The following is a 27,948-nucleotide window of genomic DNA, read 5'->3' on the forward strand; positions in this document are numbered from 1 at the left end:
ACCCATGGTAATAATAATTACGACAGTTGTTGCAATAATTCTAGCAATTGATGTAGAAACAATACCACTTGCTTATATTGTTGCAACAACTTCTACAATTGTTGGACTATTGTAGTGACTTCTGTATAATTGCTGCAGTGTAACAACCCGTAGCCAAAACATGAAAAAAAAACCAGTTACAGAAAAAAATTTGCAGCTGCAACCAACGGTGGCATCGACGGACCGTATCCTGACCCACGGTCCGTCATGAACAACCGTCGATGGGATCAGAAACTTCCAAAAATTTCAGCCTAGAAAAATTGGTCAAGTCTTGGACGGCGGACGGACTTACGGTCCGCAGGTCAGAAGGCGGTCCATAGTCCGTAACCGTCGAACAAAACACCCTTCACTCACTCTCTGACAAGAGCAATGGATGACGAGCATGGTTTGTAAGTGGACCTATAGTCCATAGGTCTTATCGTAGATGGAGAATTTGCAGACAGTTAAGGGGAAATGCAGTTAGGCCAATTTCAAATGGTCATATCTCTTAGAACAAAATTAAATAGGTGTTCCATGACCTATCCGCACATAGATAATTGAATTATTTTTCCATTGACACCGACCTTGCTAAAATTAAACATCCGAGTATTTATTTGTGGATTTCATCACCAGGTATGTGGAATTTCACTACTGGATTCCTTTCACCCATTGGGTCCCATGTTTTCAGTCAGATTCTTGATTCTATTATATTAAGCCTAGGGTTTCTAGAACTTTGTTAGAACTTAACAAATTTATTAAATATATGTTCCAAATAATATTATCATGTTATAACTCAACTTATTGCATGAATTTCAAAACCCTAGCTTTTTATTTCTTTAGTTCTTAAACTACACATGCCAGATCAGATATTTCAGACTGTTCAGATATACATATCTCAGTTATAAATGCATAATTAGCGGATTAATTATTGCATTCTCAATTTGCGTGCTCAGTTTTGAGCTATCCAGTATTTACAGAAAGTCGGACATAACCAGTAAATTCACTTAATTCATTGGGAGTATCATAATACAGAGTTGGACTAGCGTTTAGCGTATCCAATTAGTCAAAGAACTACTAGGAAAGTAAGTTGTAAGTCCCCTAAGTGGGCAATCAGTTTAGTGATCACGCCAGCATGCCTGATACATTTGGCAGGGTATTTTGGGTCCTCTCGGTGGGGCGTATACATCGGAGTCTACATTTAGCTCATGTGGTTTTATTATCGGTTATTAGTATCTCCCAAAGTTCAGTCAGACTCTTTGCAATGACAATTTATCAGTATATTCAGTATTCGGTTTCAGCATGTTATAAATTGATCATTGCATTCAGTTAGCTCAGAATTCAATTGATCATGTAAGATTATTATACTTGCTTTTATGCTTGTTCAATTATGTTTTATTTCACCTTTACTCTATCCTACATGCTCAGTACCTTTCAAGTACTAACGCATATGTGCAGTACATCTTCTCATGATGTAGGTTCAGGTTCTCAACATCCAGATCACGCATAGATCATTTTCCCGATCTCCAGTTTTGCAGATTCAGTGGTGAGTCCTCATTCTCCGAAGACAACAGTCATTAGTGTCATTTCAGTCTTTAGTCATTTTGTTTTAATTTTGCTAGATTTAGCTGGGGCGTGTCCCAGTATTTCTAGTCCAGTATAGAGGCTTATATAAGACATAGTTAGATTCATCTTAGTATTGAGTTAATATTTCATTTGTATTAAACTCATTGGTTTATATATATATATATATATATATATATATATATATATATATAGCATATGGGTATTCCCTATCTTTTTATTATAAGTTATGATTTAGCTTCCATATAAGTTTATTATCTTTAGTATGCTCATGATCATTCCAGCAGGGTTAGTTTGGGATCACTTGTGGTCTTAGGTTCTGTGTCCACGTCTCAGGGGTAGTATGGGGCGTGACAAAATATGGTATCAGAGCACCAGGTTTAACTGTCCTAGGATGTCTGAAAAGTCGCACTAAGTAGATTCCTTTTCATGGGTGTGAAGTGCACCACATCTAATGAGAGGGAGGCTATGAAGTTTTTTAGGAAAAACTTCACTTTCTTGTTACTCTTATCATGCGTAAGGTATGATCTTATTATATTCTAACTTGATGTCCTATGTTTTATATCATGCCCCCTTGTAGAGATAATGCAAGGAATGCGAACGCCATAAATGCAAACGCAGCTCCTCCAATCACAAATCTAGAAGTTTCTAATGTTGAGTTCAGAAAATGCCATATAGATGTTGGCTCAGAGTATGACTAACTATAACAATCGGGTTCATGCTCATATGAATGAAAATGGTTGATTAGTGGAAGGAAGGGTCTGTGACTTTGTTAGGATGACTCCTACTGAGTTCTTAGGATCGCAAGCTGATAAGGTCCTCAGAATTTCTTGGATGAGATCAAGAATATATTTGAGGTAATGCAACTCACTAGGAAGATCGGGTGAGTTAGCATCATACCAGTTGAAGGATGTTGCTTATATCTGGTACACTCAGTAGAAGGTGAATAGGGGTGCAAATAAGGCTCCTATCACTTGGGACTGCTTTAGTGAGACTTTTCTCGACAGGTTTTTCCCAATAGAGTTGAGAGAAGCAAAAGCCCAAGAATTCATGAAATTAAGGCAAGGTAACATGACAGTCCAAGAGTATGGACTCAAGTTTAACCAACTCTCCAGGTACGCTCCTCACATGGTTGCTTACTCCAGGGCTCAGATGAATAAGTTTTTTATGGAGTGTCAGATTTGGTTAAAATTGAGTGTAGAAATGCGATGTTACATGGAGATATGAACATCTCAAGGCTTATAACTCATGCTCAGCAGGTTAAGGTTAATAAGATTAGGGAACATGCTAAGGAAAATAAGAAGGCTAGGATTGGTAACTATGACAATTGTTAAAAGAAATCAGGATGGTGGAACTCGCTCGCAAGGTCAGCAGAAGTTTTCAGTTACAGCCCCTTCATCATCTAATGTTCCATCCTCCAAGAAAAGGTATGATCACATGGGTAGAACACTAGGCTCTAAATCTCAGGGAAGTATTTCAGGCACCAAGACTTACCCCACTTGCCCTAAGATTTGTAAGAACCATCCGGGCAAGTGTCTTGAAGGAAAAGCGGGATGTTTTGGGTGTGGTCAGTCTGGTCACAAGTTGAGGGATTTTCCTTCTAGACAAGGTCAAGGAGGTAGTAATGGTAGAGCTCAGTCTACAACTTAAGTAGCACCAGTAAGTCGCCCAACTCAATAAGGTAACTCATCTGGTATACGTGGCAGTCAATGGCAGAACAAGTTGTACGCTTTTCAGGCTCGCCAGGATCACAAAGGTTCTCCTAATGTAGTCATCGGTAGGTTACATGTCTTTGACCTTGATGTTTATGATTTTTTAGATCCAAGGGATACTCTTTCATTTTGTAACTCCTTACATAGCAGTCCAATTCAATGTCAGTCCAGAAACTCTCTCAGAACCTTTCTCAGTCTCTACTCCAGTCGGTGACCCAGTTATAGCTAGACGATTATACAGAAATTGCCCTGTCAATATCTCTTAGAAAGTCACCTCAACAAATCTAGTAAAGTTAGAAATGGTAGACTTAGATGTCATTTTAGGCATGGATTGGTTATACTCATGTTATGCCTCAGTCGATTGTAGAACTAAGATTGTTTCTTTTTAAGTTTTTCGATGAACCAATCGTAGAATTGAAGGGTAGTAGCTTAGTGCCTATGGGTCGATTTATTTTTTATGTTAAGGATAAAATGATGATATCTAAGGATTACCTCTATCATCTAGTTTGGGTTAAGGATTCTAGCCTTGAAACCCCAATTCTTGAGTCAGTTCAAATAGTCTGTGAATTTCCATAAGTGTTTCCATAAGATCTTCACGAAGACCTTCCTGAAAGCGTAATCGACTTTGGAATTGATCTCTTTCAAGATACCCAGATTATTTTTATTCCTCCTTACAGAATGGCTCTATGAAATCTTAAGGAATTGAAAGAGCAGTTGAAAGAACTTCTAGATAAAGGCTTCATCAGACCTAGCATTTCACCATCGGGTGTACCAATATTGTTCGTAAGGAAGAAAGATGGTTCCCTCAAAATGTGCATTGAATATAGACAGTTGACGAGGTCACAATCAAGATTAGTATCCCATACCTAGGATTGATGACCTGTTTGACCAACTTCAGGGTGCTAGCCATTTCCCAAAGATAGATCTCAGATCGGGTTATCATCAGCTTAGAATCAGAGGTAGTGACTCTTCGAAAACAACCTTCAGAATTTGGTATGCTCATTATGAATTTTTAGTTATGTCGTTTGGACCAACTAATGCTCATGCAGATTTCATGGAATTGATGACCAGAGTTTTCAAACAGTAGCTGGACTTGTTCGTTATCGTCTCTATTGATGATATCCTCATTTAGTCTAGTAGTGAGGAGGAACATGCAAGTCATTTGAGAGTTGTTTTGCAGACGCTCAGGGATCGCCATTCATTCGCTTAGTTTAGCAAATGTGAGTTCTGGTTTCAATATGTAACTTTTCATGGTCACATTGTATCTAGCGAAAGGATTCGAGTGGATTCACAAAAGATAGAAGCAGTGAAACAGTGGCCCATACCTACCTCTTCTACGAATATCAGAAGTTTCTTAACACTAGAGGATTACTAATAAGGTTTGTGGAAGTATTTTCATCCGTAGCCTCACTGTTGACTAGGTTGACTCAAAAGATGGTCAAGTGTCAATGGTTAGACCATTGTGAGAAAAGCTTCACATAATTTAAAACAAGATTGAGTACCAACTCTTGTCTTTACTCTACCAGAGGGTTCAGATGGTTATGTGATCTATTGTGATGCATCCAGAGTTTGACTACATTGTGTGTTGATGCAACGAGTTAAGGTAATAACTTATGCCTCTAGACATCTTAAGGTTCATGAGAAGAACCATCCAACTCATGACCTCGAGCTTGCAGCAGTGGTGTTTGCACTCAAGATATGGAGACACTACTTGTATGGTGTTCATGTAGATGTGTTCACTAACCATAAGAGCCTTCATTATATGTTCACCTAGATGGAGTTGAATCTTCGCCAGAGGAGATGGCTTGAGTTCCTTAAGGATTATGATATAAGTGAGCATTACAATCCTGGTAAGTCGAATAAAGTAGCAGATGATCTTAGTAGATTATCTATGGGTAGTGTCGCCCATGTTGAGGTAGAAAGGAATGAGCTACTGGAGGATATTCACAGGCTTGATCTCTTGGGATTTCGCCTTATGAGCATATCAGACAACGATGTAACAATTCAGAATGGGGCAGAATCTTCTTTGGTAGTAGAGGTTAAGGAAAAGCAAGACAGTGATCCAATCTTGCTTCAACTTAAGGGTTTAGTCCATAATCAGAGACTGGACGTTTTCTCCCAAGGGGGACATGGTGTACTTTGCTACCAGAGTAGATTGTGTGTTCTTGATGTGGGCGAGTTGAGACAACTTATTCTTGTAGAAGCCCATAACTCTCTGTATTCTATTCATCTAGGTGCAACTAAGATGTACCGCGATCTGCGGGAAGTCTATTGGTAGAATGGCATGAAGAGAGTATAGCAGACTTAGTGAGTAAGTGACCTAATTGCCAGGGAGTCAAGGTACAACATCAGAAACCAAGGGGAATGACTCAAGAGATCGATATTCCTACTATGAAGTGGGATGTGATCAATATGGACAACATCATAGGATTACCGCGTACTCGCAAACATCATGACACCATTTCAGTGATAGTTGATAGGATGGCTAAGTCTTATCGCCTGTTGGTGGTCAAGACTACATATTCTACAAAAGACTATGCAAGGCTTTACATTAATGGGATTGAGGTTAAATGGTGTTCCTTTGTCTATCATCCCATGTAGAGGTCCTCAGTTTACCTCTTATTTCTGGAAGTCATTTAAGAAAGGTCTTGGTACTCAAGTTAACCATAGTACAACATTTCATCCACAGACGGATGGGTAGGTAGAGCGTACCATTCAGACCTTAGAGGATATGTTGAAAGCTTGTGTGATCTATTTCAAGGGTAGTTGGGATGATCACCTCTCCCTTATTGAGTTTTCTATAGTAATAACTACCATTCTAGCATTAAGATGTCCCCTTATGAGGCTTTATATGGGTGTAGATGTAGATCTCATGTTGGTTGGTTTGAAATAGGTGAAGCAGCTTTTGATATGGACAGATTCAGTCCTTTATACTATATATAAAGTGCAACTCATTAGAGATATACTTATGAATGCCCAAAGTCGTCAGAAATCTTATGTAGATGTAAGGAGAAGGGAACTAGAGTTCCATGTTTATGATTGGTTTTTTATGAAATTCTCACCTATGAAACGAGTGATGATATTTGGAAAGAAAAGGAAGGTCTTTCCTAGATACGTAGGCCCTTACAAGATCTTGAAAAGGGTTGGCAAATTGGCATATTAGTTAGGTTGCAAGCAGAATTAGCAGTAGTGCATCCGGTCTTCCACATTTTACTCTTAAAGAAGTGTGTGGTTGACCAATCCTGTATAGTGCCATTAGAGAGTGACGGTGAAAGATAGTGTTTGTTATGAGGATGTACAAGTTGAGATTCTTGACCGTCAGGTCAGAAGATTGAGAAACAAAGAAGTCGCTTTAGTCAATGTTTTGCGGAGGAGTCAGTCCGAAGAAGGAGCTACTTGGGAAGCAGAAGCAGCCATGAAAGCCAAGTATCCTCACCTTTTTCTTTCCTATTCCACTCCATCTTGAAGTAATAGTTCCTCTTCAGTTTTCCAGTCATTCATGCTTGATGTATTAGAATCATGTTCCCTCAGTTTGTACTTGCATTTTAAGCGTATTTGCATGTTATCGGAACTCGGTTAAGTAAGAAACTCAGTTCTCAATGTTTATAGTATGGTTTGCAGCTCTCTCCCTCTAGTTCATCTAGTTTAGTCTTCATTCCAGGGAGGGAGATAATGTTACAACTCGTAGCCAAAACAGACCAAAAAATCCAGCTTTACAAAAATAAATCTGCAGGTGCAACCAACGGTGGCATCGACGGACCATAGCCTGACCGACGATCAGTCCTGCACAACCGTCGATGGGATCAGAAACTCCCAAAAGTTTTAGCCCAGAAAATTGGTTACGTCTTGGACAACGGACGAACTTACGGTCTGTAGGTTAGACGACGGTCCTTAGTTCATGACCGTCCATCAATACTCCTTTCACCCACTCTCTAACAAGGGCTACGGATGATCAGTATGGTCCGTAAGTTGACCTACGGACCGTAAGTGGAGAATTTGAAGGTAGTTAAGGGGAAATGCAGATGGGTCAATTTCAAATCGTCATAACTCCTAGAAAAAAATTAAATAGGTGTCCCATAACCTATCGATAGATAGATAATTGAATTATCTTTCTATAGCCACCGACCTTGCTAAAAACGTAATGCCCCTTTTAGGAAAGGCCAATCGAATAAGGCCAGTAGACGGATCCAACGATGTGGTGTCAGTCAGACGACGGACCGTCAGTCCTGGCCGTCCTTTGATTCGGCAACAATTTACCCAGGGGATCCCACTTCGTTTAAATCTTATGTTATGTTGTTTTGACCCTAAATAATTAGATTTTAGTCAAGTTAATCCTAGAAACATAATTAAAACATATCTAAGTAAAATCATTAAATCAAAATGTTAGAAAATTAAAAGCAAGAAAGGAGAAAAAGATCAAGAACCCTAGATCAAGAACGCAATATGCTCCAGCGGTTCAAGCCTGGAAATTTAGGTATTTTTCTATGGATTTCATCACCAAGTATATGTGATTTCAGTAGTGGATTCCTTTCACCCATTGGGTACCTAGTTTTCAGTCAGATTCTTGATTCTATTATCATGCTTAAGCCTAGGGTTTCTAGAACTTTGTTAAAACTTCACAAATTTATTAAATATATCTTCCAAATAAGATTATTATGTTATTACTCAAATTATCGCATGAATTTCAGAACCCTATCTTTGTATTTATTTAGTTCTTGAAGTACACATGTTCGATCAGATATTTAAGACAGTTCAGATATACATATCTCAGTTATAAATGCATAATTACCAGATTAATTATTGGATTCTCAATTTGTGTGCTCAGTTTTTAGCTATCTAGTATTTATAGAAACACAGACATAACCAGTAAATTTATAGGATTCATAGGGAGTAGCATAATACCGAGTTGGACTAGCGTTTAGCGTACCCAATTAGTCACAGAACTACTAGGCAAGTAGGTTGTAAGTCCCCTCTGTGGGCAATCAGTTTAGTGATCACACCAACATGCCTTTATACCTTTGCAAGGGTATATTGGGTCATCTCGGTGGGGTATATACATCAGACTCCACATTTACGTCATGTGGTTTTATTATCGGTTATTAGTAGCTCTCATAGTTCGGTTAGACTCTTTGTATTGACCATTTATCAGTATATTCAGTATTCAATCTTTGCATACTATAAATTGGTCATTGCATTAAGTAAGCTAAGAATTCAGTTTATCAAGTAAGATTATTATACTTGCTTTTATGCTTGTTCAGATTTGTTTTATTTCAACTTTACTCTATTTTACATGCTCAGTACCTTTCATGTGTTGATGCATATGTGCACTTTATCTTCTCGTAATACAGGTTCAGGTTCTCATCATGCAGCGCAGATCAATTTCCCGATCTTGAGTTCAACAAATTTAGTGGTGAGTCCTCATTCTCTGAAGACAACAGTCATGAGTGTCATTTCAGTCTTTAGTCATTTTGTTTCAGTGTTTGCTAGATTTAGCTGGGGCTTGTCATAGTATTTCTAGTCCAGTTTAGTGGCTTATTTAAGATATAGTTAGATTCATCTTAGTATTTAGTTAATATTTCATTTGTATTAAATTCATTAGTTTTATTTATTTCTACATACATATATATATTTATATATATATATATATATATATTAGTTTTAGCATATAGGTATTCCCCATCTTTTTATTCTATGTTATGATTTAGCTTCCGCATAAGTTTATTATCTTTAGTATGCTCATGATCATGACATCAGGGTTAGCTTGGGATCACTTATGGTCCAAGGTTATGTTTCCACCTCACAGGGGTGGCTCGGGGCATGACATGCAAAAAGTTCGTGAATTGTTTAAAATCATTGGCATAAAATGAGGTGGAGAAGAACCTGGCTAAAGAGATAGTGGTTGTGATAGAGGAAAAGGTCAGTTGTGTTGATTGTGATGGTGGAAGAACGGGTGATAATTGTTGTGGCGGTGGTGAAGGAGGAGGAGGTGTTTCTATGTTGGTAGATGAGAAAAACATGGCGGTGCATTAATTCTTGAGTTATTCTTTAGTTCCTATGACTTGATCATCAAGATGAATGTAATTGTGAAAAAAACTAACATCAATATCGAAGAAGGATATAACCTTTAAATGATAGTGGGAAAATACCTTCATTTTGTTTATGGGCAAAGCAACCATATTACTGCCACCTTACTTGTGATGAATGCATATTCTTTGGTAAGTGCAATACGTTCCCACACATGTAGAAAAAATCATGAGAATTTTTTCGTAGGTTTGAAAATGATATCCTGCAAATGGAAACTGGAGAATTACCTAGTGTAAGATCTAAATAATAGTTGCAACTAGGACAAACTAACTCAAAATTTACAGAATTTCAGCTCAAAGAGCTTCTCCATATATATCTAAGATACTGGCACAAAAAGATTTATTATCTTCAGAATGCAACTAAGTTAATTCCACAACGAGCTGAACTTTGAAGTAATCATTACGGAGTTGAATAAACTTGAAATCGCACATAGAAGAACGAATGTTCTTCTTCCTTATCAATAAACAAGAACCAATAGTCGAATGGAAAATGAAACTGAGATCAATTTCTAGTTTTTGTCACCCTGTAATTAATTTAAATCTCCCACATTGAAAAGTTAAAAAGCATTAATACGCTTAACAAGAGCATAAGAAAGATACTTTCAAGGAACTGAATAAACCTCTTTGTTGTACAACCATTGTCTCCACAAGTTCAATCGCTTTTTCTACAACAACTAATACGATTGAAGAAATTTATCTCAAACATCAATAGGCTTAAAATGACAAACAAACCACAACCTTAAAGTATCCACTCTCTTGAGCTAGATAGGTAGAATTGAGTTTTGGATTAACTCTCTTGAGTTGGAATGTATATCAACCCAATACTTTCAATCATTAATCAAAAGTTTTGGTTCCAAAACTATTCTCCAAGCAAGTCAGGGACTGTAAATTAGAATTGAATTTGCATTTAAACTAAAATGATTAAAAAACAAATAATGATTAAACCCACATTAAACCAACATTTTTATCATAAAACAACAATACTCATAAGATAATTACACAAATAAACACATGATCACACCCCAAGAATTGGTGTTTTTGCTACACATCATCAAACAAGAGAAAAGATTATCAAATACATTATCCATAATCTGGGGAAGGTTCATTACTATTTACAATCGTCCAAATTGTCTATATACAGAAACCCATTTGAAAATATTCAAGTGTGAACCTAAAAAGGTTTGAAGTATACAATGTATCCTCAAAAACTAGGAGAAAACATAAAATCTAGAACATAGGTAATCAGAAATTTAAATAGTGACTAAAATTTCATTACAAAGTCCAATTTCTCAGAACCCAGCTTTTATTCTGAAAAACCTTTGTTCGAAATGTGTCGGCGATCCACTATTTGTTGCAATCCTTCGCTGGTTTGCATTGGTCATTTGCCCTTAGATTTCTCTGACTTAAGGCGATCGAGGTTGTTCTTTTGCCAAGTTGGTTCTTCCCTAAGTCTGGCATGCTAGAACTTTGGGCGGGCTAAAGATCTACTCGGCGATTTGCTGAGGGGTCTTAGCGATCACCTGGATCGATTTTCTTCACTTCTTCAACTTTTTTGCTCCTTTTTATCCGATAGTTTCCTTCCCTTGTTCCTTAGCCTACATACATATAAATCAATTTTCTAACAACCCTTTAAAGCATAAATTCAGCGCTTGAGGATAGTAAAATTATCAAAACAAAACTCTAAATATGTTTAAAGCTTGGACTCATCAATATATGTTGGGTGGTATTGATACTTAGTTACATGTTGACTTGTCCATATTAAATAATTATAATGATGAAAAAGGGTAATAAAAGGCAATATAATTAGTTATTGGTGTATGATATTTGAGAGTGGTTTGATAGAATTATTAATAAATTAGTAAGAGTTATTAATTAATTAGTGATGTTGTATGATGATTATGTTATTGATAAATGTGCATTGTTATACCAATAGTAATCTCCTCATTATTTTTTTGAACATCTCATTTGGATTGGTTTTGAGATATGGTTGCTACAACTGTTATGTGAATTCAGGAAGGATTTATAATAAAAAAACATGTATCATTTTGAGGTGCCATGCGCCATGAAAGATATTATGATTCAGGGATTTTTCATGCGTCACAATTTATGGTTCAAGGGATTTGTTTAGCAATGTGACAGATTCTATTATCGCGAAACATTTCACACACCATGAAGAATTTAATTATAGAGGGTCATGCCGCAAGAATTTAATTATAGAGGGTCATCCTAGGCTTCTGCTCAATAATCACGAGTGGATTGAGAGAGCAATAAATCAACTGCAAAACAATTTTTCTTCATGGTGTTCAAGTACTTTTACCGCTTGATGAATCAAAATTACAAAGGAAATTGCATATTTATCGGAGTTTTGGATGGTCTTATTCTGATATCTCTCTAATGGGAAAAAACTTCCTTACTTCTTGACTTCATGATAGGCTAAGGTATGGAATACATTGAAATTTTTCATGAATGAACTGTGGTATGAACCTAATTATATGGATTCTCGTGCACTGCTTTTAAAGCTAGCTTAGAGAAGAGGATCATGACAAGGAATGAAATCTTGAAATTTCTTATAGAAAACCAGCTAGTAAAATAAAGGAAAAGTCTTTACAATGTTGTGTCATGTTCTGAACTGGATTTTCTAAAGAGCTATGTACTTCCATTCAGGGAAAAGATTCCCGAGATGTATGATTTATACATTAAAAGTATAAGCTGAAGAGAACTCCTTAGAAAAGCCTAACAACAATAATTCAACAAATTATTGTAATAGTAAAATTAACCAAATATCTTTATTGGCCTATTAATCGACCACATCGCAAGGATTTCTCTTAATATTGTTGTCTCTCCTGTTTTCATTCTTCTTTCAGATGTTAAATGCAAATATAAACCCCTTATCTAACATTCATTGTCATCCCCTCTTACTTCTGTATATGTTTTTGAGAATTTATATTCCTATAACAATTTATAAAATTTACGACGTCATAACAAAATTTAAACATGTATTATTGCTTGTGGGTTCGGCCCCAACTCTTTATTAGATTTTATCCTAGATAACTATTGTCTACCCCTAGAATCCAATGAGTGGTATTTGAGACGTTAAATCAAAATGCCGTCAGTGTTAGGGAGTGCTATTGTATAAAATTTTATTATTGAAGTTGAATTATGATATTTTTTGTTGTTATGAATAAATTTATTTTGATTTTTGTTTCTTTAATTGTTCTTTATAGAGCAAGGGATGATCATGAACAGGAGTATTTTATCCAAGTGGGAACCAATATTATATACAGGGAATATTAATGATGTAATTACATGATTCAATTGGGTGGTGTTGGTGCAATTGCTCTACCTGCTGTTAATGGGAATATTGTCTTCCATTATCCTAGCACAATATTATGGCTCTCCAAATGAAAGGATTATATAGAGGACCAGATAAGAACACCCCGATACACACATTCGGAACTTCGTGGATGTTTGTGTCATGTTCTCATACAAGAACGTATCACAAGAATCAGTTCATCTCAGGTTGTTTCCAGTATCTTTAATGTGTGAGGCTACCAAAAGGTTACCTAAGTTAATGAGGAATTCCATCACTAAATTTGTTGGGTTGTGTTGAAAATTTGTTTTTTCTAGTGAGGTGAAGGTTGAGTAGCCCCCGATAACGCTAAATGTCATATTGGTCCTAATGATGGAGCGGTTGACGCCATTCTTAAGGGTAAAAGACGCCAATTGGCCTATTTTAGCCAAATCGAGAGAAGTTTTCGTATCCATAAGGCATGGTTACTATGGTTCTTTACTCCTTTCATAATATTGGTGTTTAATATTATTTTCTTGGGCTACAAATTTGATTTTGAAGTCACGGTGAAAACTTGCATGTTGGGACATTTGGCGAGCTGAGTCAAGCTCATCGAAGGGCTTCGTGGTTCTCCTACATTCCCTAAGATCACCCTTAATTGCTGTAAATATTGAGTTCTTGTTCGGTAACTTTCGGCAAAATGTTTGTGCTTGTTGAGTTCACTTGGTGATGTGCCGAAAGTACTTCATAATCGCCTTTGTAATCGCCTAGCTTGTCAAAGTGATTCAACAACTTGCCGGCCAGATTAGTGATTCTTCCTGTAGTTATTTTTAATTTTTTTTCTTGATATTCTTATATCGTTTTCTATATTGTTATTTGTAGTAATGTCTATACCCAAAGATTCAGGTAGAGACTTGCAACCCTTCAAACTGGCACATGTAGTTGATATAAATTAGGATGAAACTGAATCCAAACCAAAGGCAATGAAACTACCTTTAAAACGAGGCAAAGGCAGGGGCAAGATGCCCTTAGTAGTGCCTCTAAAGAAGGCTAGTTTGGACAGTTGGTGTGTGGGGGAGTATCTACGAGACACATCTTACCACATAACTAGTGAGAGGCACTCATAAGATTCTCATGCTTCCATCTTTGGGATAGAGGATTACCAGTTATTACAGGATCGAAGAGTAGAACATCGCTCCAAGGAGATGAATAACCCATATAGGATCCCATTGCCTCTGAGTCTTACCCCCTCCAGCTTCAGCTTAGTATGTACTTTAAAGAAGACAATGGTCCACTCACCACTAGTACAAGGTCCTGCTACCTCGTCAATCAATGGACTAAAGGACAATATTTTAAGAAATATTCTTAACGAGAAGAGATTGTCCATAAATTGTGTGGAGGACAGGTACCCAAAGGTTTTAGATACCCTCAAATTCTAGATATTATAGGTAAAAAACTTTGTGGACCATACACTTGTACTTGGATCCGAGATTTCCACTCAGCTTATGATGACTTTATAACTCTATGGAAGAATAAAGCTAGTTTCGTCAAGACGTTGGACTTTGTGGTGTTCTGATGAAAGAAGGTAAAATGTAGTAATGATTAAATAAATTATGTGTTTGGGCACTCTTCTTACTTCATGAATTACTTTCAATGTATGATCAAGACACAGACTCTATATGACCTAAATGTATAGTTGTTCCCCTTCTCTGCAACATCACCCTGAGATTGATTGAAGATAGAGCGTTGATAGATATGTAATATATTAATATGAAAGCTAGTTGTTAGTTTGGGACGATCACCAACACGATCATGCCATCCCAAAATGATTCTATCCTTCGCCACCCAAAGATGGCAGGTCTTTCGTCAATCATTGAAAGGAAGAAGCTGGATTTGGGTTTATTATCGAGCAGGAGATGGTTATACTGGCTAAGAAACGTCATACATTGCTTCTATTTCCTTTGTTGATCACCAAATTATGTTGACAGGTTCGTGTGTCAAGGAACGAGCAAAAGGATATCGAGGTTACGCTAACCACTTCTACTAATATCAAACATATAAAGGCTGATGTACATGCGTGATGACGTTGAATGGAGAAGGACAGCCCCGTTATACACATCCATTGAGGTCAATGTTTATATTCTACCTATAGGCGCAATCCTATCTACTAAGGCAAATGGGTCCTCAAGTACATTTGCACCTTCCTCTTCGCAGAGTCCGAACACTTCTGCTGCACCTCTTCGCTCTAGATCTTTGTGTGCTACTTCTGCGTCCTGACCCCTATCATCTAATCCATTCTCTACTAGATGGGCAATTTATCCAAATCTACTAAGTTTTATGACACTAGGTAGAGGCTGCAATGATTGGAATGATAGACAGGGTGATAACTGCTATGTTAGCAACATGGGGTTGATATGAGGGATCACTGATTAACACTAAATGCCTTTATTATCATAGTCGCATCCCCTGAGAAGATTATGGTGCTTCAGATCAGGTGTCAACCTTGACACCTAATATTACTAAGTTAGGGAAGGATCCAGACAATTTGAAGTACAATTATTTACTTCACTTTTTGGGATTGGGGAAATTCCAGACATGACAAGTGCATATGTTCCAGCTGATTTTTATGTGTCTCTTGCTACAACCCAAGATGAGGTTAGAGACGATGATGTTGCTATAATGTCCTAGGCTGATACTGATGAGCAACAACTTGGTTTGGTAAAGAGACCGTCTACGATGATTTGATAGACGTTGAGGGTGCCATGTTTGAGACTTCTAGAAAGGCATCACTTAAGGATACATCTATCATAGGCTCAAGTAGAGCCAAAGATCATGAGACATCGGGAACTTATGCATACATAGAGAGTGTCCTGATAGCTGAGATACTGGGAATTAATGCCCAGGCAGAGTAAGCTGAAACCATGCAGACTTCAGCCCAGGTTTATCCTGTCGAGATAAGTTCTCTTTGCCACTTCGATATTACTTTTCACCCTTCTTTTGTTTTTAGTTTCATTTGAGGATAACTTTTTATTTTGTTGCGGGGGGGGGGGGGTTTGTGAACCTTCGTATAATTGTGATTGTTTTTTTAAAAATATTGGATAACAAACTAGGTTTTATGTTACATTTGGTAACAATCCACAAGTATTCAATATGCTCAAATCGAACTAAAAATCTAATAAAACCTAAATCTCTACTCAAGAATTCAACTAAAAATGTTTGGAATGTTATGTATAAAAAAACCCAGAACTGGACAATGTGGGGACTTTAAAAATATCTCTTTTATAACATGAATTTATACATTCTACGAATTAAAGATTTATTTGCTTGGTTAGTGATGCACCGAGAGATTCCTTCTATCGCCTTCTTGGCATGTATTTTCACCATAATTTATACATTATACGAATTAAAGATTTATTTTCTTGGTTAGTGATGCACCGAGAGATTCCTTCTATCGCCTTCTTGTCTTGTATTTTCACCACTTCTCTTCGGTAACTTTTGGCGATCAATGTCGTTATAACCATTCCATTTGGGACTTTCAAAACCTAAAGGAACCCCCTAGATGTAATAAGGTGTAAAATACCCTTAGAGGCTTCATACAAGTCACATAGCTTTCATAACATACAATAATAGAAATGAGGGGAAATTTAAAATATTTTCTAGAACTTCAAAATTCCATAACAAAAGTTAAAGTCTATTACACAGTGACTCAAAAACCATTTACTACCTGAATATAATAGAACAAAACCCATACAAAAATTTTCAAAACGTAAAACAGGATAACATAAGAGAGATGATGACCATATCCTCGAAATATACGAGGACTCACTAATTTTCAAGTCTTTCCTCTACTTAGAGACTACCCATGGGGATAAGAGTCGAGATCGTCGAACCCTATGATTAAATTATATTAAGACAAAAGGATGCACTAGTACAAAAAATGTACTAAATATGATTGCTTGTATAAACATCAACATAATCATAAGTGTTTAACAACTAATCCATAAACACATGATCAATGCAAGTGAATATTAATTTTAGACATACTTACCATACTTCCTTGAAATGACGTGTTTCATTATAAATATAATCTACCATGATCTCATTAATTATCCATGCTAGCATGAAGATGTATCATCTCCATACAAATTCATGCTACCCTGAACAAATATCATCTTCTTACCAATTAAATATACTATGAAGAGGTATCATATCCTTACCAAATAAAGCTACCATGAAGAGGTATCACATTAACAATCCAAGCTATCCATGGAAAGGTATAACGTTACCAATCTAAGTTATCCATGGAAAGGTATCACGTTACCAATCCAAGCTATCCATGTAAAGGAATTACAGTAGAAATTCAAGATATCCATCGAAAGGTATTACATTACCAATCCATGCTTCATCTTATCAATTCATAAGGTCTTAGATTTATTTTAGATAAGCAAGACTTTCAACTTAGAATAAATAAATGTGAGAAAAACATTCACATTCATACGTAAACAATTTATATGAGAATAATTTCTTCCACAACAAATAAATCTAAATCATCAATTCATGATGGAATCTTTAATTTCAAGCCCTACATATCATAATAATCATATAAGCTTCACTCTCAATCAATCAACACCATATCACCTCAATCTAAAAGAAATTCTAACCATAATTTCTCAATTATACAAGGATAAATTTGTGTTCACAATTGCTCCTTTCATGGCATCAAACCTAATTATATGAATTTCATCTTTCTAAACATGGGTAAGGTCTGGTACATGTAAATTCTTCCTAAAAACAAGTAATCCTATCAATACAATAATAAACAATCATAACCTAATAAATATGATCAATATTCATCGATACCCACAACTATAGAATAATACCTAACTCAACTACCTTTCAATTAGGGTATCTTGGGGAATTCATGGAAGAAAGGATTCCGAGGATGAGAAGTTCTCATACCTTCATATAAAATCCCAAGAAATTCTTGAGGAAGTGAGACCTGACCTTGATCGTAGCTCCAAATCTTCTTCTTCTTCTTCTTCTTCTTCTCTTCTTCTTCTCTTCTTCTTCTTCTTCTTCTTCTTCTTCTTCTTCTTCTTCTAGAGAGAAAATTTTTGAGACAAAGACTTTAGGATTTCTTTTGGGTTTATGATATAATGATTTGAGTGGCTGAGTTTTAGGGATAGAATCACTTACATACGGGTTCTATACTTGAGTAAAATGACATAGCTTTGATTTAATTAAAACTATAAAGGACCCAAAAATGCGCTAACTACATATGTCAAATTATCACCATTAAGGGCACCAGGGCCCGTCCATAGTGACACGACTCATACTCGGATTTATAGACCCTTGACCACTATCTTGGTTTTTCACCCCTCTTCCCCACAAAGTAAAACTGAAAACGCAGACCACTCTAAGGGTCCTCTAGTGGCCTTTAAAAGTCGTCACGTGGATCGTGAGGAAGGGTCTCAGCTTCCGCTAGCTACTTCTTAGCGAACCTTACCCATCACCACGGAACGTGGTCCTCACCATGAGGTGTCATGATTATGGAAGACAATAATTTTTAGGCTAGGGTTGGCCAAGCTCTTTTCCTTGGATGTTGCCCTCTTAATTAGCCCTAACTTAGTATACCTGATTTTCAGGTGTTACATCGTGATGTACCATCATTTTTTGGTACTATTGATGAATTTCACCAAGGATTTGTGAGTGTCCAAGTTTGTTTTGTGTTTGTTTTTTATGTTTTAGTTGTCATTTCAGGATAGCAACTCAGGCATGGAGTTTTGATGATAAAGCTGAAACATGTGATGAAATGGACACCTACGAAGGCATCCTATGAACCGTCGGATTAATCATGCTATGTAGTTAAAGTTCATAGAAAGAACAAGCATGGAAGTGTTGAAGTTAAGGAAAATCTTGACCAAGTGTGGAACCACGGTTGTGACTGGCGGACCATAGAATGACCTATGGACCATACTACAAATCTGTGGAAGGGATCAGAGAATTAGTTCCAGTACTTGAAGTTGAAATAATCTAAGTATGGAGTGAAGGAGTGGAGCTACGGATTGTCATCTCAATGATGGTTTGTGTTAGTGGATTGTACAAGCTGTCTAAGAAGTGGACATTTTTTAAGGTTGAAAAATTTGTTAAGTCCTAAACCACAAAAGGACTAATGGACCGTCACTCAACCCATGGACCACAAGTTCGCCTCGTAGAACAAAGAAGCTTCCTACATTTTTATTTCCTTATTTTATTTCCCTTTTAATTTCGGAGTTGTTTTCTATATTTAGGGGATGTAAACCTCTTTTTTGAGGGCTAGATAAATATTACTTTTCTTTATTGGCTTTGGAGATTTACTTCGAAACTCTAGAAAGTTATTGATTTTTAAGTTACGCTTGAGGATTTTTGTATGCAATTGAAGCAGATTTTTGGCGTTTATCATTCTTAGTATGTAAGTTCGTGATCTCTTCATCTATAAACATGAATTGTGATCTTACTAATATGAGTAACTAAATCCTGATCTAGGGTTGTGGGAATCATGATCGATTAACAAAGTATGAATAGTAACTAAGCAATCTTGGAATAGTGTTTTTCATATATTGATAATAATTTCATTTAGAAGTCTTTTTAAGGAGTGAACATGTTAAAACCCGCTATGTTGCTACTTTCTGGACAAAGGATGGAGTTAATATGAAAAGAATTATCAACATAGATTTAACGGGAAACTATCAAATAGACTAGTGTTAATATGTACGAGGTTGAAAACTAAGCCATTCATTGATGTGATGTCTAACGTGAGGAAAATATACGGATTAGTAATTTATACACACGTAAACGTACCAAGGTGCGAGCTATTCTCTAGATACCGGACCATGAATTTAGAGATACCTATTTTATTACTTTGCATGCAATAATTTAGATACGCATTTCTATTACAAGGATTACCGCGTTATGAGCTTGTAGGGTACACATTAACACTATTTATTCTTTCATCTTGATAACATTCAAAGTTAACTTTTGATTACTTTAAACTCACATACTTTTAGGAATCACAACCCCCTCCCCCTTTCTTAATTATTTCGGAAAGACCTTGACTAAATGCATATAATCATGGGTTAAGGTTAAGTATAAACTATATTCCTTTTGGAGTCAACCACGACCTCTTGTTTAGGTTATTTACTTGACAACGATTTATTATGCTTCTTTAGGGAGGTGTAATTTGGACGTGTCAAATTTTGCACCGCAACAGGGGAATTTTAGATTTTAGATTAACTTTTAGGACATTACTGAACTATAGTCAACTATTTCCTAATTTTGCTTTTTCTTCTTTTTTTGTCTCTCTTAGGTTCAAACTAAAGTACATGCCAAGTACACAGAGCCACGGAGAACAACTTACTCCATATTATCCATAACTAAATTAAACATCACTAAAAATGAATAACCAAGAGGTGCCACTTAACGCGATTGGAGGAGAATTAGGTGATTGTGTAGGTTTGTAGACACTGAGGGTAGTTGAGGGGACTAATCAGGATCCAACTGTTAATCGATTGGGAGATGCACTAAAGATGCAAGAGCATCAGAACCTACGGCCCAAAAACTACTACATGGTCAACTTCAACATTGCTTACTCTAACTACCCTATTGTCCTACTCCTACCACCACCAGGTTATACCTTTAGGGAAACTAGTAGCCTGATGAAAATGCTCACAATGAGAGCTTATTTGCAGGGTTGGTGTTGCATTACCCTCATTCTCACATAGTAAAGCTCAAGGTGGTTGCAAAAAGTTGTGTGGGACGACCGGATTGGAACATGGATATTTTAAGGGCTGTGAGTATTTCCTCTATAACTTATTGGAGATGCAACAATTTTGTTAAATGAAGTCCCTAATAACTCTATATACATGGAACCAATAGATTAAATCATTCATAGCAAAGTTCTTTCCAGTGTCCAAGAAGCTAAATAAGAAGGATCAGCTTAACAATTTCGTGGCACTCCCTGGGTAAGCATAACAATTTCATGGAACTACCTAGAAAGTCTGTTAGTGACTCTTGGGATTGGACACCGCTTATACAGCGCATTGATGATGTGTCACTAAAAAAGTTTTTTTACAGAGGGCAGGATGACAATATTACGGTGGTACTTGACACTATTGCTGGGGTTCTTATGGATATTGCACTTTTGAGAAGATTGCAGTGAAATTAGAGAAAATCTTACGCAACAACAAAGCTTCGAGCACTAGAAAATTGGATATTGGGAGAAATACCTTTGCAATCCAAGCTACGTTCAACCAATCCACATATGTCATACGTGAGGAGATGGGACACTTGAGAACAGAATTGGGGTTCGTATTAAAGAATGTGAGCGGGGGGTGCTATTATGATGAAATATTTTACTAGAACTCCAGCACCGGCTGAGGAGTGTTATTATGAGGAATATATGTATGAAATGAAGGATCACACTGGGGTTTCCAACCAAACTCCCAAGTTTCCAACATGGATAATTGATGCCAAGGTCAACGAAATCAAGGTCAAAACTATGGAACTTACAATCGATAAGGTCAATACGTCTGAGATGGGAGATATAATTGCGAAAAAAACTCAAACTAGACCCATTATGCCAAAAGAAACTATAAGGTTTGACCTTATGTTCCTCCCTAAAATTGGGACTCTAGTCCTAGAGAAGGTGGACGTAATATGTCACAAATTGAAAATATGGTACAAAAGATGATGAGAAGTTTCGACTTGAATGATGATAATGTTAGAGAGATGCAGAATGACTTGTGTGGTATTGTTTTAAAAGTTGACGCCAATGCATTAGGTTATTGGACAATGTGATATTTGTGCTAGCATTAATCTTATGTGATTGTCCATTTACATTAAGTAGGGATTAAATGATAAAAAATCATCTATGATGTTGATTCTCATAACGGATTAAACTGCGAAGAGGCCTATTGGAGTGCTCCATGAAGTACTAGTGAAAGTTAAGTGATTCATTTGTCTAGGCAATTTTGTTATTTTTTATTGTGAGGTAGACTTTGAGGTACCCATAACCTTTGTAGACCATTCCTTGCAACGGACCGTGCTTTGGTTGATATGGACAAAGAACATATAAAGTTTAGACTTAACAATGAGGAAGCGAATTTCGACGTTTGTAGGTCCATGAAGAAGAATGGTGAGGTCCTTTTGGTATCTTCTATAACTTATAGCATTGAGAGTGGTTTGGAGGTACAAATCGAAGAGGGATTGGGTGTTGAGGAGTTAGCAGTAGTGATAAGAACTTTGAGGTGATTGCATGGAAGAGTGGGATGAGTTGGTGGCCGCACTTGATAGGTGCGAATATTGGCGAAAGCTGTAGAAATTGGACTTGGATATGAAAAATCATGAAAATCAACCAGCGAGAACATCTGTGGAAACGACACCTAAATTGGAACTCAAGGATGTAACACCACATTTGAGATATGCATTCTTGGGTAAGGACGAGAAACTCCAAGTCATTATTGCGTTGGATCTTAATGGGCAACAAGTCGAGTGTTTGGTATCACTTCTAAAGAGGTTCAATCAAGCTATTGGGTAGACTATTGCGGATATTATCTGGATTCCTCCCAAGATTTTCTCTCACAAACTTCAAGTCATACCGAAAGTAGTGAGCATCAGAGAATATTAAATTTTGCATCTGCAAGAGGTACTGAAAAAGGAGATTATCAAATGGTTAGATGTTTGAATAATCTACCCTATTACTCACAGTAGTTGGGTATGCCTTGTTCAGTGTGTACCTAAGAAGGGTGGTATTACTTGGTCCCAAATGGAAGAAAACGATCTTATTCCGATGTGGCTGGTGACCAGACGAAGAGTTTGCATGAATTACCAGAAGTTGAATGCTTAGACGGAGAAGGACCATAACCCTATATCCTTCATGGATCTGATGTTGGATATACATTCAGGAAAGGCACGGTACTGCTTCCTTGATGGGTATTTCGGTTGCAATCAAATCTCTATATCCCCCAAAAGACCTAGAGATAACCACCTTCACTTGCCCCTATGGTACCTTCGCTTTCATACGCATGCCATTTGGTCTGTGCAATACTCCAGAAACTTTTAAACCTTGCATGAATTTTATTTTCTCCTACATGATTAAGGAAACTATTGAAGTGTTCATGGATGATTTATTGATGGTTGGTGACTCTTTTGATAGATGCTTGGACAATCTTGCCGAGGTACTGTAAAAGGTATAAAGATTGCAGTTTGGTGGTGAATTGAGACAAGTGTCACTTTATGGTTACAGAGGGCATAGTTTTGGGGCACTGGATTTCTAGAAAGGTATTGAGATAGATAAAGACAAAGTTGAGGTAATAGAAAAGCATCCACTGCCTATCTCGATAAAAGGTGTGAGAAGTTTCTTGGGGAATGAAGGTTTCTCTTAGAGGTTCATAAGAGATTTTTCAAAAATTACACATCCATTATGAAAGCAACTTAAAAAGGTGCGTAAATTTGACTTCGCTGATGCTTGTCTGAAAGCATTTGAAGTCATGTGCGATAATATTGGGGTGCCTCTTAGTGTGGTATTGGTACAAAGGCTTGAGAACATACTTCACCCCATTTACTATGCCAGAAAAGCTCTAAATGTAACCCAAAAGAACTATACGGTTACAGACCAAGATCTTCTTTAAATTGTGTTTGCGTTAGAGAAATTTGGCTCTTATTTGCTTGGGACTGCGATAAAAGTACACATTAAACATTTGGTATTAGGGTATTTGATGGCCAAAATGGATACAAAACTATGACATATTAGGTGGGTATTGTTGTGCAAGAAACTGATTTTGTGGTGAATGCCTGCAAGGGCATAGAGAACCAAGTTGCTGATCTCTTGTCTAGATTGGAGCATGAAGTTTTACTTTATCTTGGTGATAAGGGTTAGATCAATAATGTGTTCCAAGATGGAAAGGTATTGGCTGCCTCCCATGACCTCATTCTTTGGTTTGCCGACATTAATAGTATTTTACAAGTGCTTTGGTACCCCCAAATCTTTCGTCTCAACAAAGGAAGAAATTTACGCAAGATTTAAAAAAGTTATTTTGGGATAAGCCATACATGAATCGTAGTTGTGCTTATGCGAGTTTTCAACGTTGTTTGCCCGAGGTATAGATGTTGAGTGTTCTTGAGATGTGTCACTCATCGTTTGTTGGTGGCCATCATAATAGTGTTCGGCTATGTACAAAATTTTGCACTGTGGATACTATTGGCCAACGATCTACTAAGAATCATGTGATTTTGCCAAGTCTTGTGACATTGCCAAATAGAGTGTGGGATTTAAAAGAGGCAAGAGCTTCCTATGAACCCAATCATGGTAATCGAGTTATTTAATGTATGGGGCACTGTTTTATGGGGATATTTGTTAGTTCATATGGGATAAAGTATATTCTTGTTGCGGTTGATTATGTATCGAAATGGAAGGAAGAAATTTCCCTCCCCAACAATGAAGACAATAGTGTTACCACGTTCATGATGAGGAATATCTTCTCCTGATTTGGCACTGTAAGGGTAATTATCATGATGGAGGTTCCCACTTTTACAATAAGTTATTTAAAATGTTGCTTGAGAAATAAGGTGTCCGCCACATTGTAGCTATTCCTTACCATCCACAGACTACTGGAGAAGTCAAAGTGTCCAATAGTGAGATAAACAAATCTTTTCAAAGACTGTGATGCCAATAGAATTGATTGGTCAAGAAAGCTTGACAATGCTCTATGGGTCCACTGCACTACATACAAGACTCTCATAGGTATGTCTCTATACTAATTTGTATATGGGAAGTCTTGCCATTTGCTGATAGAGCTAGAGCACAAAGTCGTGTGGGCAATGAAGAAGCTAAACATAGATTGGGGTGCTGGATTAACTCAAAGGGTGAATGAATTAAATTTGCTCGATTAGTTTCACCTAAAATCCTATGAAAGTGCAACCTTAGATAAAGAGAAGATGAAGAAGTACCATGATAAAAAATTTTAAAAGAGAGATTTTGTTGTTGGAGATATTGTACTTCTATTCAACTCTATGTTTCGCTTATTTCCCGGTAAGCTTAAGTCCACATGGTCCAGACCATTCTTACTAAAGCAAGTGTTACCACATGGAGCGGGGAATCTTGAGAACAGTGACGGAATATGGTTCAAGGTAAATGAATAGGTGATTAAGGTTTATCTGGAGTGTGCAACAACTGATTATGGCCTATTATTTTGATGAAGTCTGAGTAATAAAGAGGCATGTGTCGTGCCGCAATGTTAAATTAAGTGCTTGATGGGAGGCAACCCAAGGCGTAAAATCTAGGCAACCATAGGTATACAAATTCTGTCAAGTAGTTTTAGTTTGATTATTTAATTTCTTGTACTAAAGTAGTTAGTTGCCAATTTTTTGTTTTACTAATGTATAGATATAGTCCCTATCTATAAAGTGTCCAGAAAATACAAAATGAATCTTTTAATGGTTGCTACATGTGCAAGGGCATAAGGCAAAAAATCTTCAAAGAAAAAATCAGGTGCAGAGGTTTATGGACCCCATCGACGGTCTGTCATTCAGCTCACGCACTGTGAATGGCTTCCAAAGATCACAAGTAAGTCCTTATTGTTCTATGTCAATAGATTGATCTACAGTCCCATGGACAGACCATAGATTGACGCACTAACCTCCAGCAGGGTCTCGTAGGTCACAGCCCTAGGTTGAATAACCCAACCCGAAATCCGTGTTTAAAATAACAGTATTTATATTATTTCCTTCCTCCTTCATTTCATCACCCAAAACCGTTTCAAAACATCAAAACTCCTCAAATCACTTTCCAATCACCTATAAATCCCTCACAATACCATTCCCAATTCCATCCTCACATAAATCATTTCTCTCCAAGTGCTTTAAAATCCTCAGTCTCAAAAATATTATTTCCGGGCTCGGTAAAACTAGATGGATTGATTTGTGTCAAAAAAAATTATTGTCATAACAGAATCACACCACTCCTCAGTACTTGTTCCCTCACTTTGAATTTAGGTTCATAGATTGAAAATTGAAATTCGGGAGCCGGTTCCTGACCTTGGGTTATTATTCAATAAAATAAATCATGCAAGAAATCAACTTGTAAATTCCCATTCAGACAATAGATTGTGATTCAGTGTATCCGTATTACCCAATTATGTGTGTTATTCAAGTCTAAATGTAAGTTTCGACTTAGGGTTCCACACTTTGTTTGAATTCTGTGCCGAGAATTTTTGGAACCATAAGAATGATGAACTAGCATGGTCGAAGCCTAGAATTGTGTAAAAACAAAAATGTTGTTCATGAAGTTGTAATTAGAAGCATATCTAAAATCTGACATAATTTCTGTGCATGACCCCAATCTATATACCATAGATCATTATACGAACCGTGGACCAGGTCCGTGGATGGATGCACTGAATTTGTTTTCCAAGTGTGAAAACATGGATATTGGTTACGGTATGGGGCCAATATTTTTGGTTCTATGGACCATGGAGGGTTTCCAAGGCCATAGGTCATCCAAGGGACCATAGATCCCCATCGTTGATGACCAATTTAGCTATTGTCTAGTTTTTTTTTGTTTTTGTGTTTTGGTACTACTAAATCTTCAACATGTACTATGGCTCCCACGAAACAAGTGCTCTATGAAAAACGAGAAAAAATTCAATTGGTTACCCCAACTCTCATACTGATCAATGAGGACACCAACAAAGAGAAGGATCCAGTGTACGTGCGTCATAACATATAGACCTTCTCCACTTCACCAAGGACCACTAAAGGCACCACTCGAAAGGTGAATCCCGTTGTATTCACTGTCTCCCATTTTGATGAGGATCACACACTGACTAGGTCACCAACTTGATCTTTCCTTGATTTTGAGGATGGATCAATCTCCGGTTTCAAATCTAACCAAGCTTCAGGCCCTGAGTCTAACAAGGATTCAAGATCTGGTTCTCATTCATCCATATGTTCCAATGGTAATGATTAAGCAGCCGCATCTTATGAGGCAGCAATCTCTGAGGACACAAAGTCCCCCAAAACTTACAGCCAAATTCTATAGCTAGGGTATATGACCGCTGCTGTGTGAAGGGCAATGACAGATCTATCGGGGTGCCAAAATTCCTAACGCAATAGAGAATATGGCTTAGACTATAATGAAAGATCACCCGGTTCTTACAAGGATCCTTCATAAAATGTGGAGATCCATCGATTGTTGAAGAAAATCAAGTGTGAGTGGATATCCCGTGACCTAGGGAGGTATCGTGAGGCGATAGTGCGAGAATTTAATGCTTCCTATGCTGCCACTGTATGCGGGTTCATTTATAAGAAGGCCAAGCCAATAGCCAATGATCTTCGCTAATCCACCATAGTCAGATGTGTCTTACTAAACATCTCTCATGACACCATAAGTCGATTCCTATACAGCCCAAACCCTAGCAACATGTGGGCCATAAACACGACAGATTTTGATACCAGATACAACATCATGAATACAGGAGCCTTTGTAAGGGTGTCACAGCAAAGAGATGTCGCAATATCATAGCTTTATAAACACATGGAACTGGAAGGGGAGAAAGTTTAATGGGTTTGTACACCCCAATTCGGCATCAAGAAGGCCACACTTATTTTGTTGGGCAAGTTCTTTTGGATTTTTATTAGAAACAGAGTATCACCCACTTAGGCTGACAACATGGTCACTTGGGATAGAGAAGTCATGCTAGTTTCAATGGTCTCATAAGTTGAGATAGATTTTATCAAATTTCTATTGGCGGAAATATATTAAAGAGCGTTCAAGACACTCACAATTTATCCCTCCCCATGAATGATTTTTTATTTTTGTAGGGGATGTTGGAGTGCTTATTTGGCACTGTGATAAATTGTTCCTTGCTATGGGGACATTGAAAATTGTGCTCATTAAAAATGAGGTGAATGTGGAAGCACCACGGAGGGGACACTGAGTTGATGTTCTTGTGCGAAATGACTTACTCAATGCGGTCAAGAATATGCAAGGGAGGGGAATGCACCTCTAAATTATGGACCAATTTCTTCCTCCCATCCCGTAGGTCAGGCTTTAAGCTCATCTAGAGCCACCCATACGTCCAGAACTACGATGTTACCATTGGCCCAATTCAAAAAGTTAGAGAATCAAATGGACACATTGTTGCACCATCTCAAGCGTTGGATGCGACACTAGATTATAGAATCTGAGTAGCGTGTAGAAAAGAGGATGGATGCCTCTATGGATCATAAT

The 27,948-nt window shown here is 37.2% G+C and overlaps 1 protein-coding gene across 1 annotated transcript; it reads left to right on the plus strand.

Moving 5' to 3' along the window:
- Nucleotides 1-5,085: 5,085 nt before the first annotated feature.
- On the plus strand, nt 5,086-5,589 carry LOC138338710 (uncharacterized). Its single transcript, XM_069289789.1, has one exon. It carries the CDS (start codon nt 5,086-5,088, stop codon nt 5,587-5,589), a length of 504 nt encoding a protein of 167 aa, XP_069145890.1.
- Nucleotides 5,590-27,948: the final 22,359 nt, after the last annotated feature.

The sequence above is a fragment of the Solanum lycopersicum genome, chromosome 10, assembly GCF_036512215.1.
Source record: "Solanum lycopersicum chromosome 10, SLM_r2.1".
NCBI classification, from domain to species: Eukaryota; Viridiplantae; Streptophyta; class Magnoliopsida; order Solanales; family Solanaceae; genus Solanum; species Solanum lycopersicum.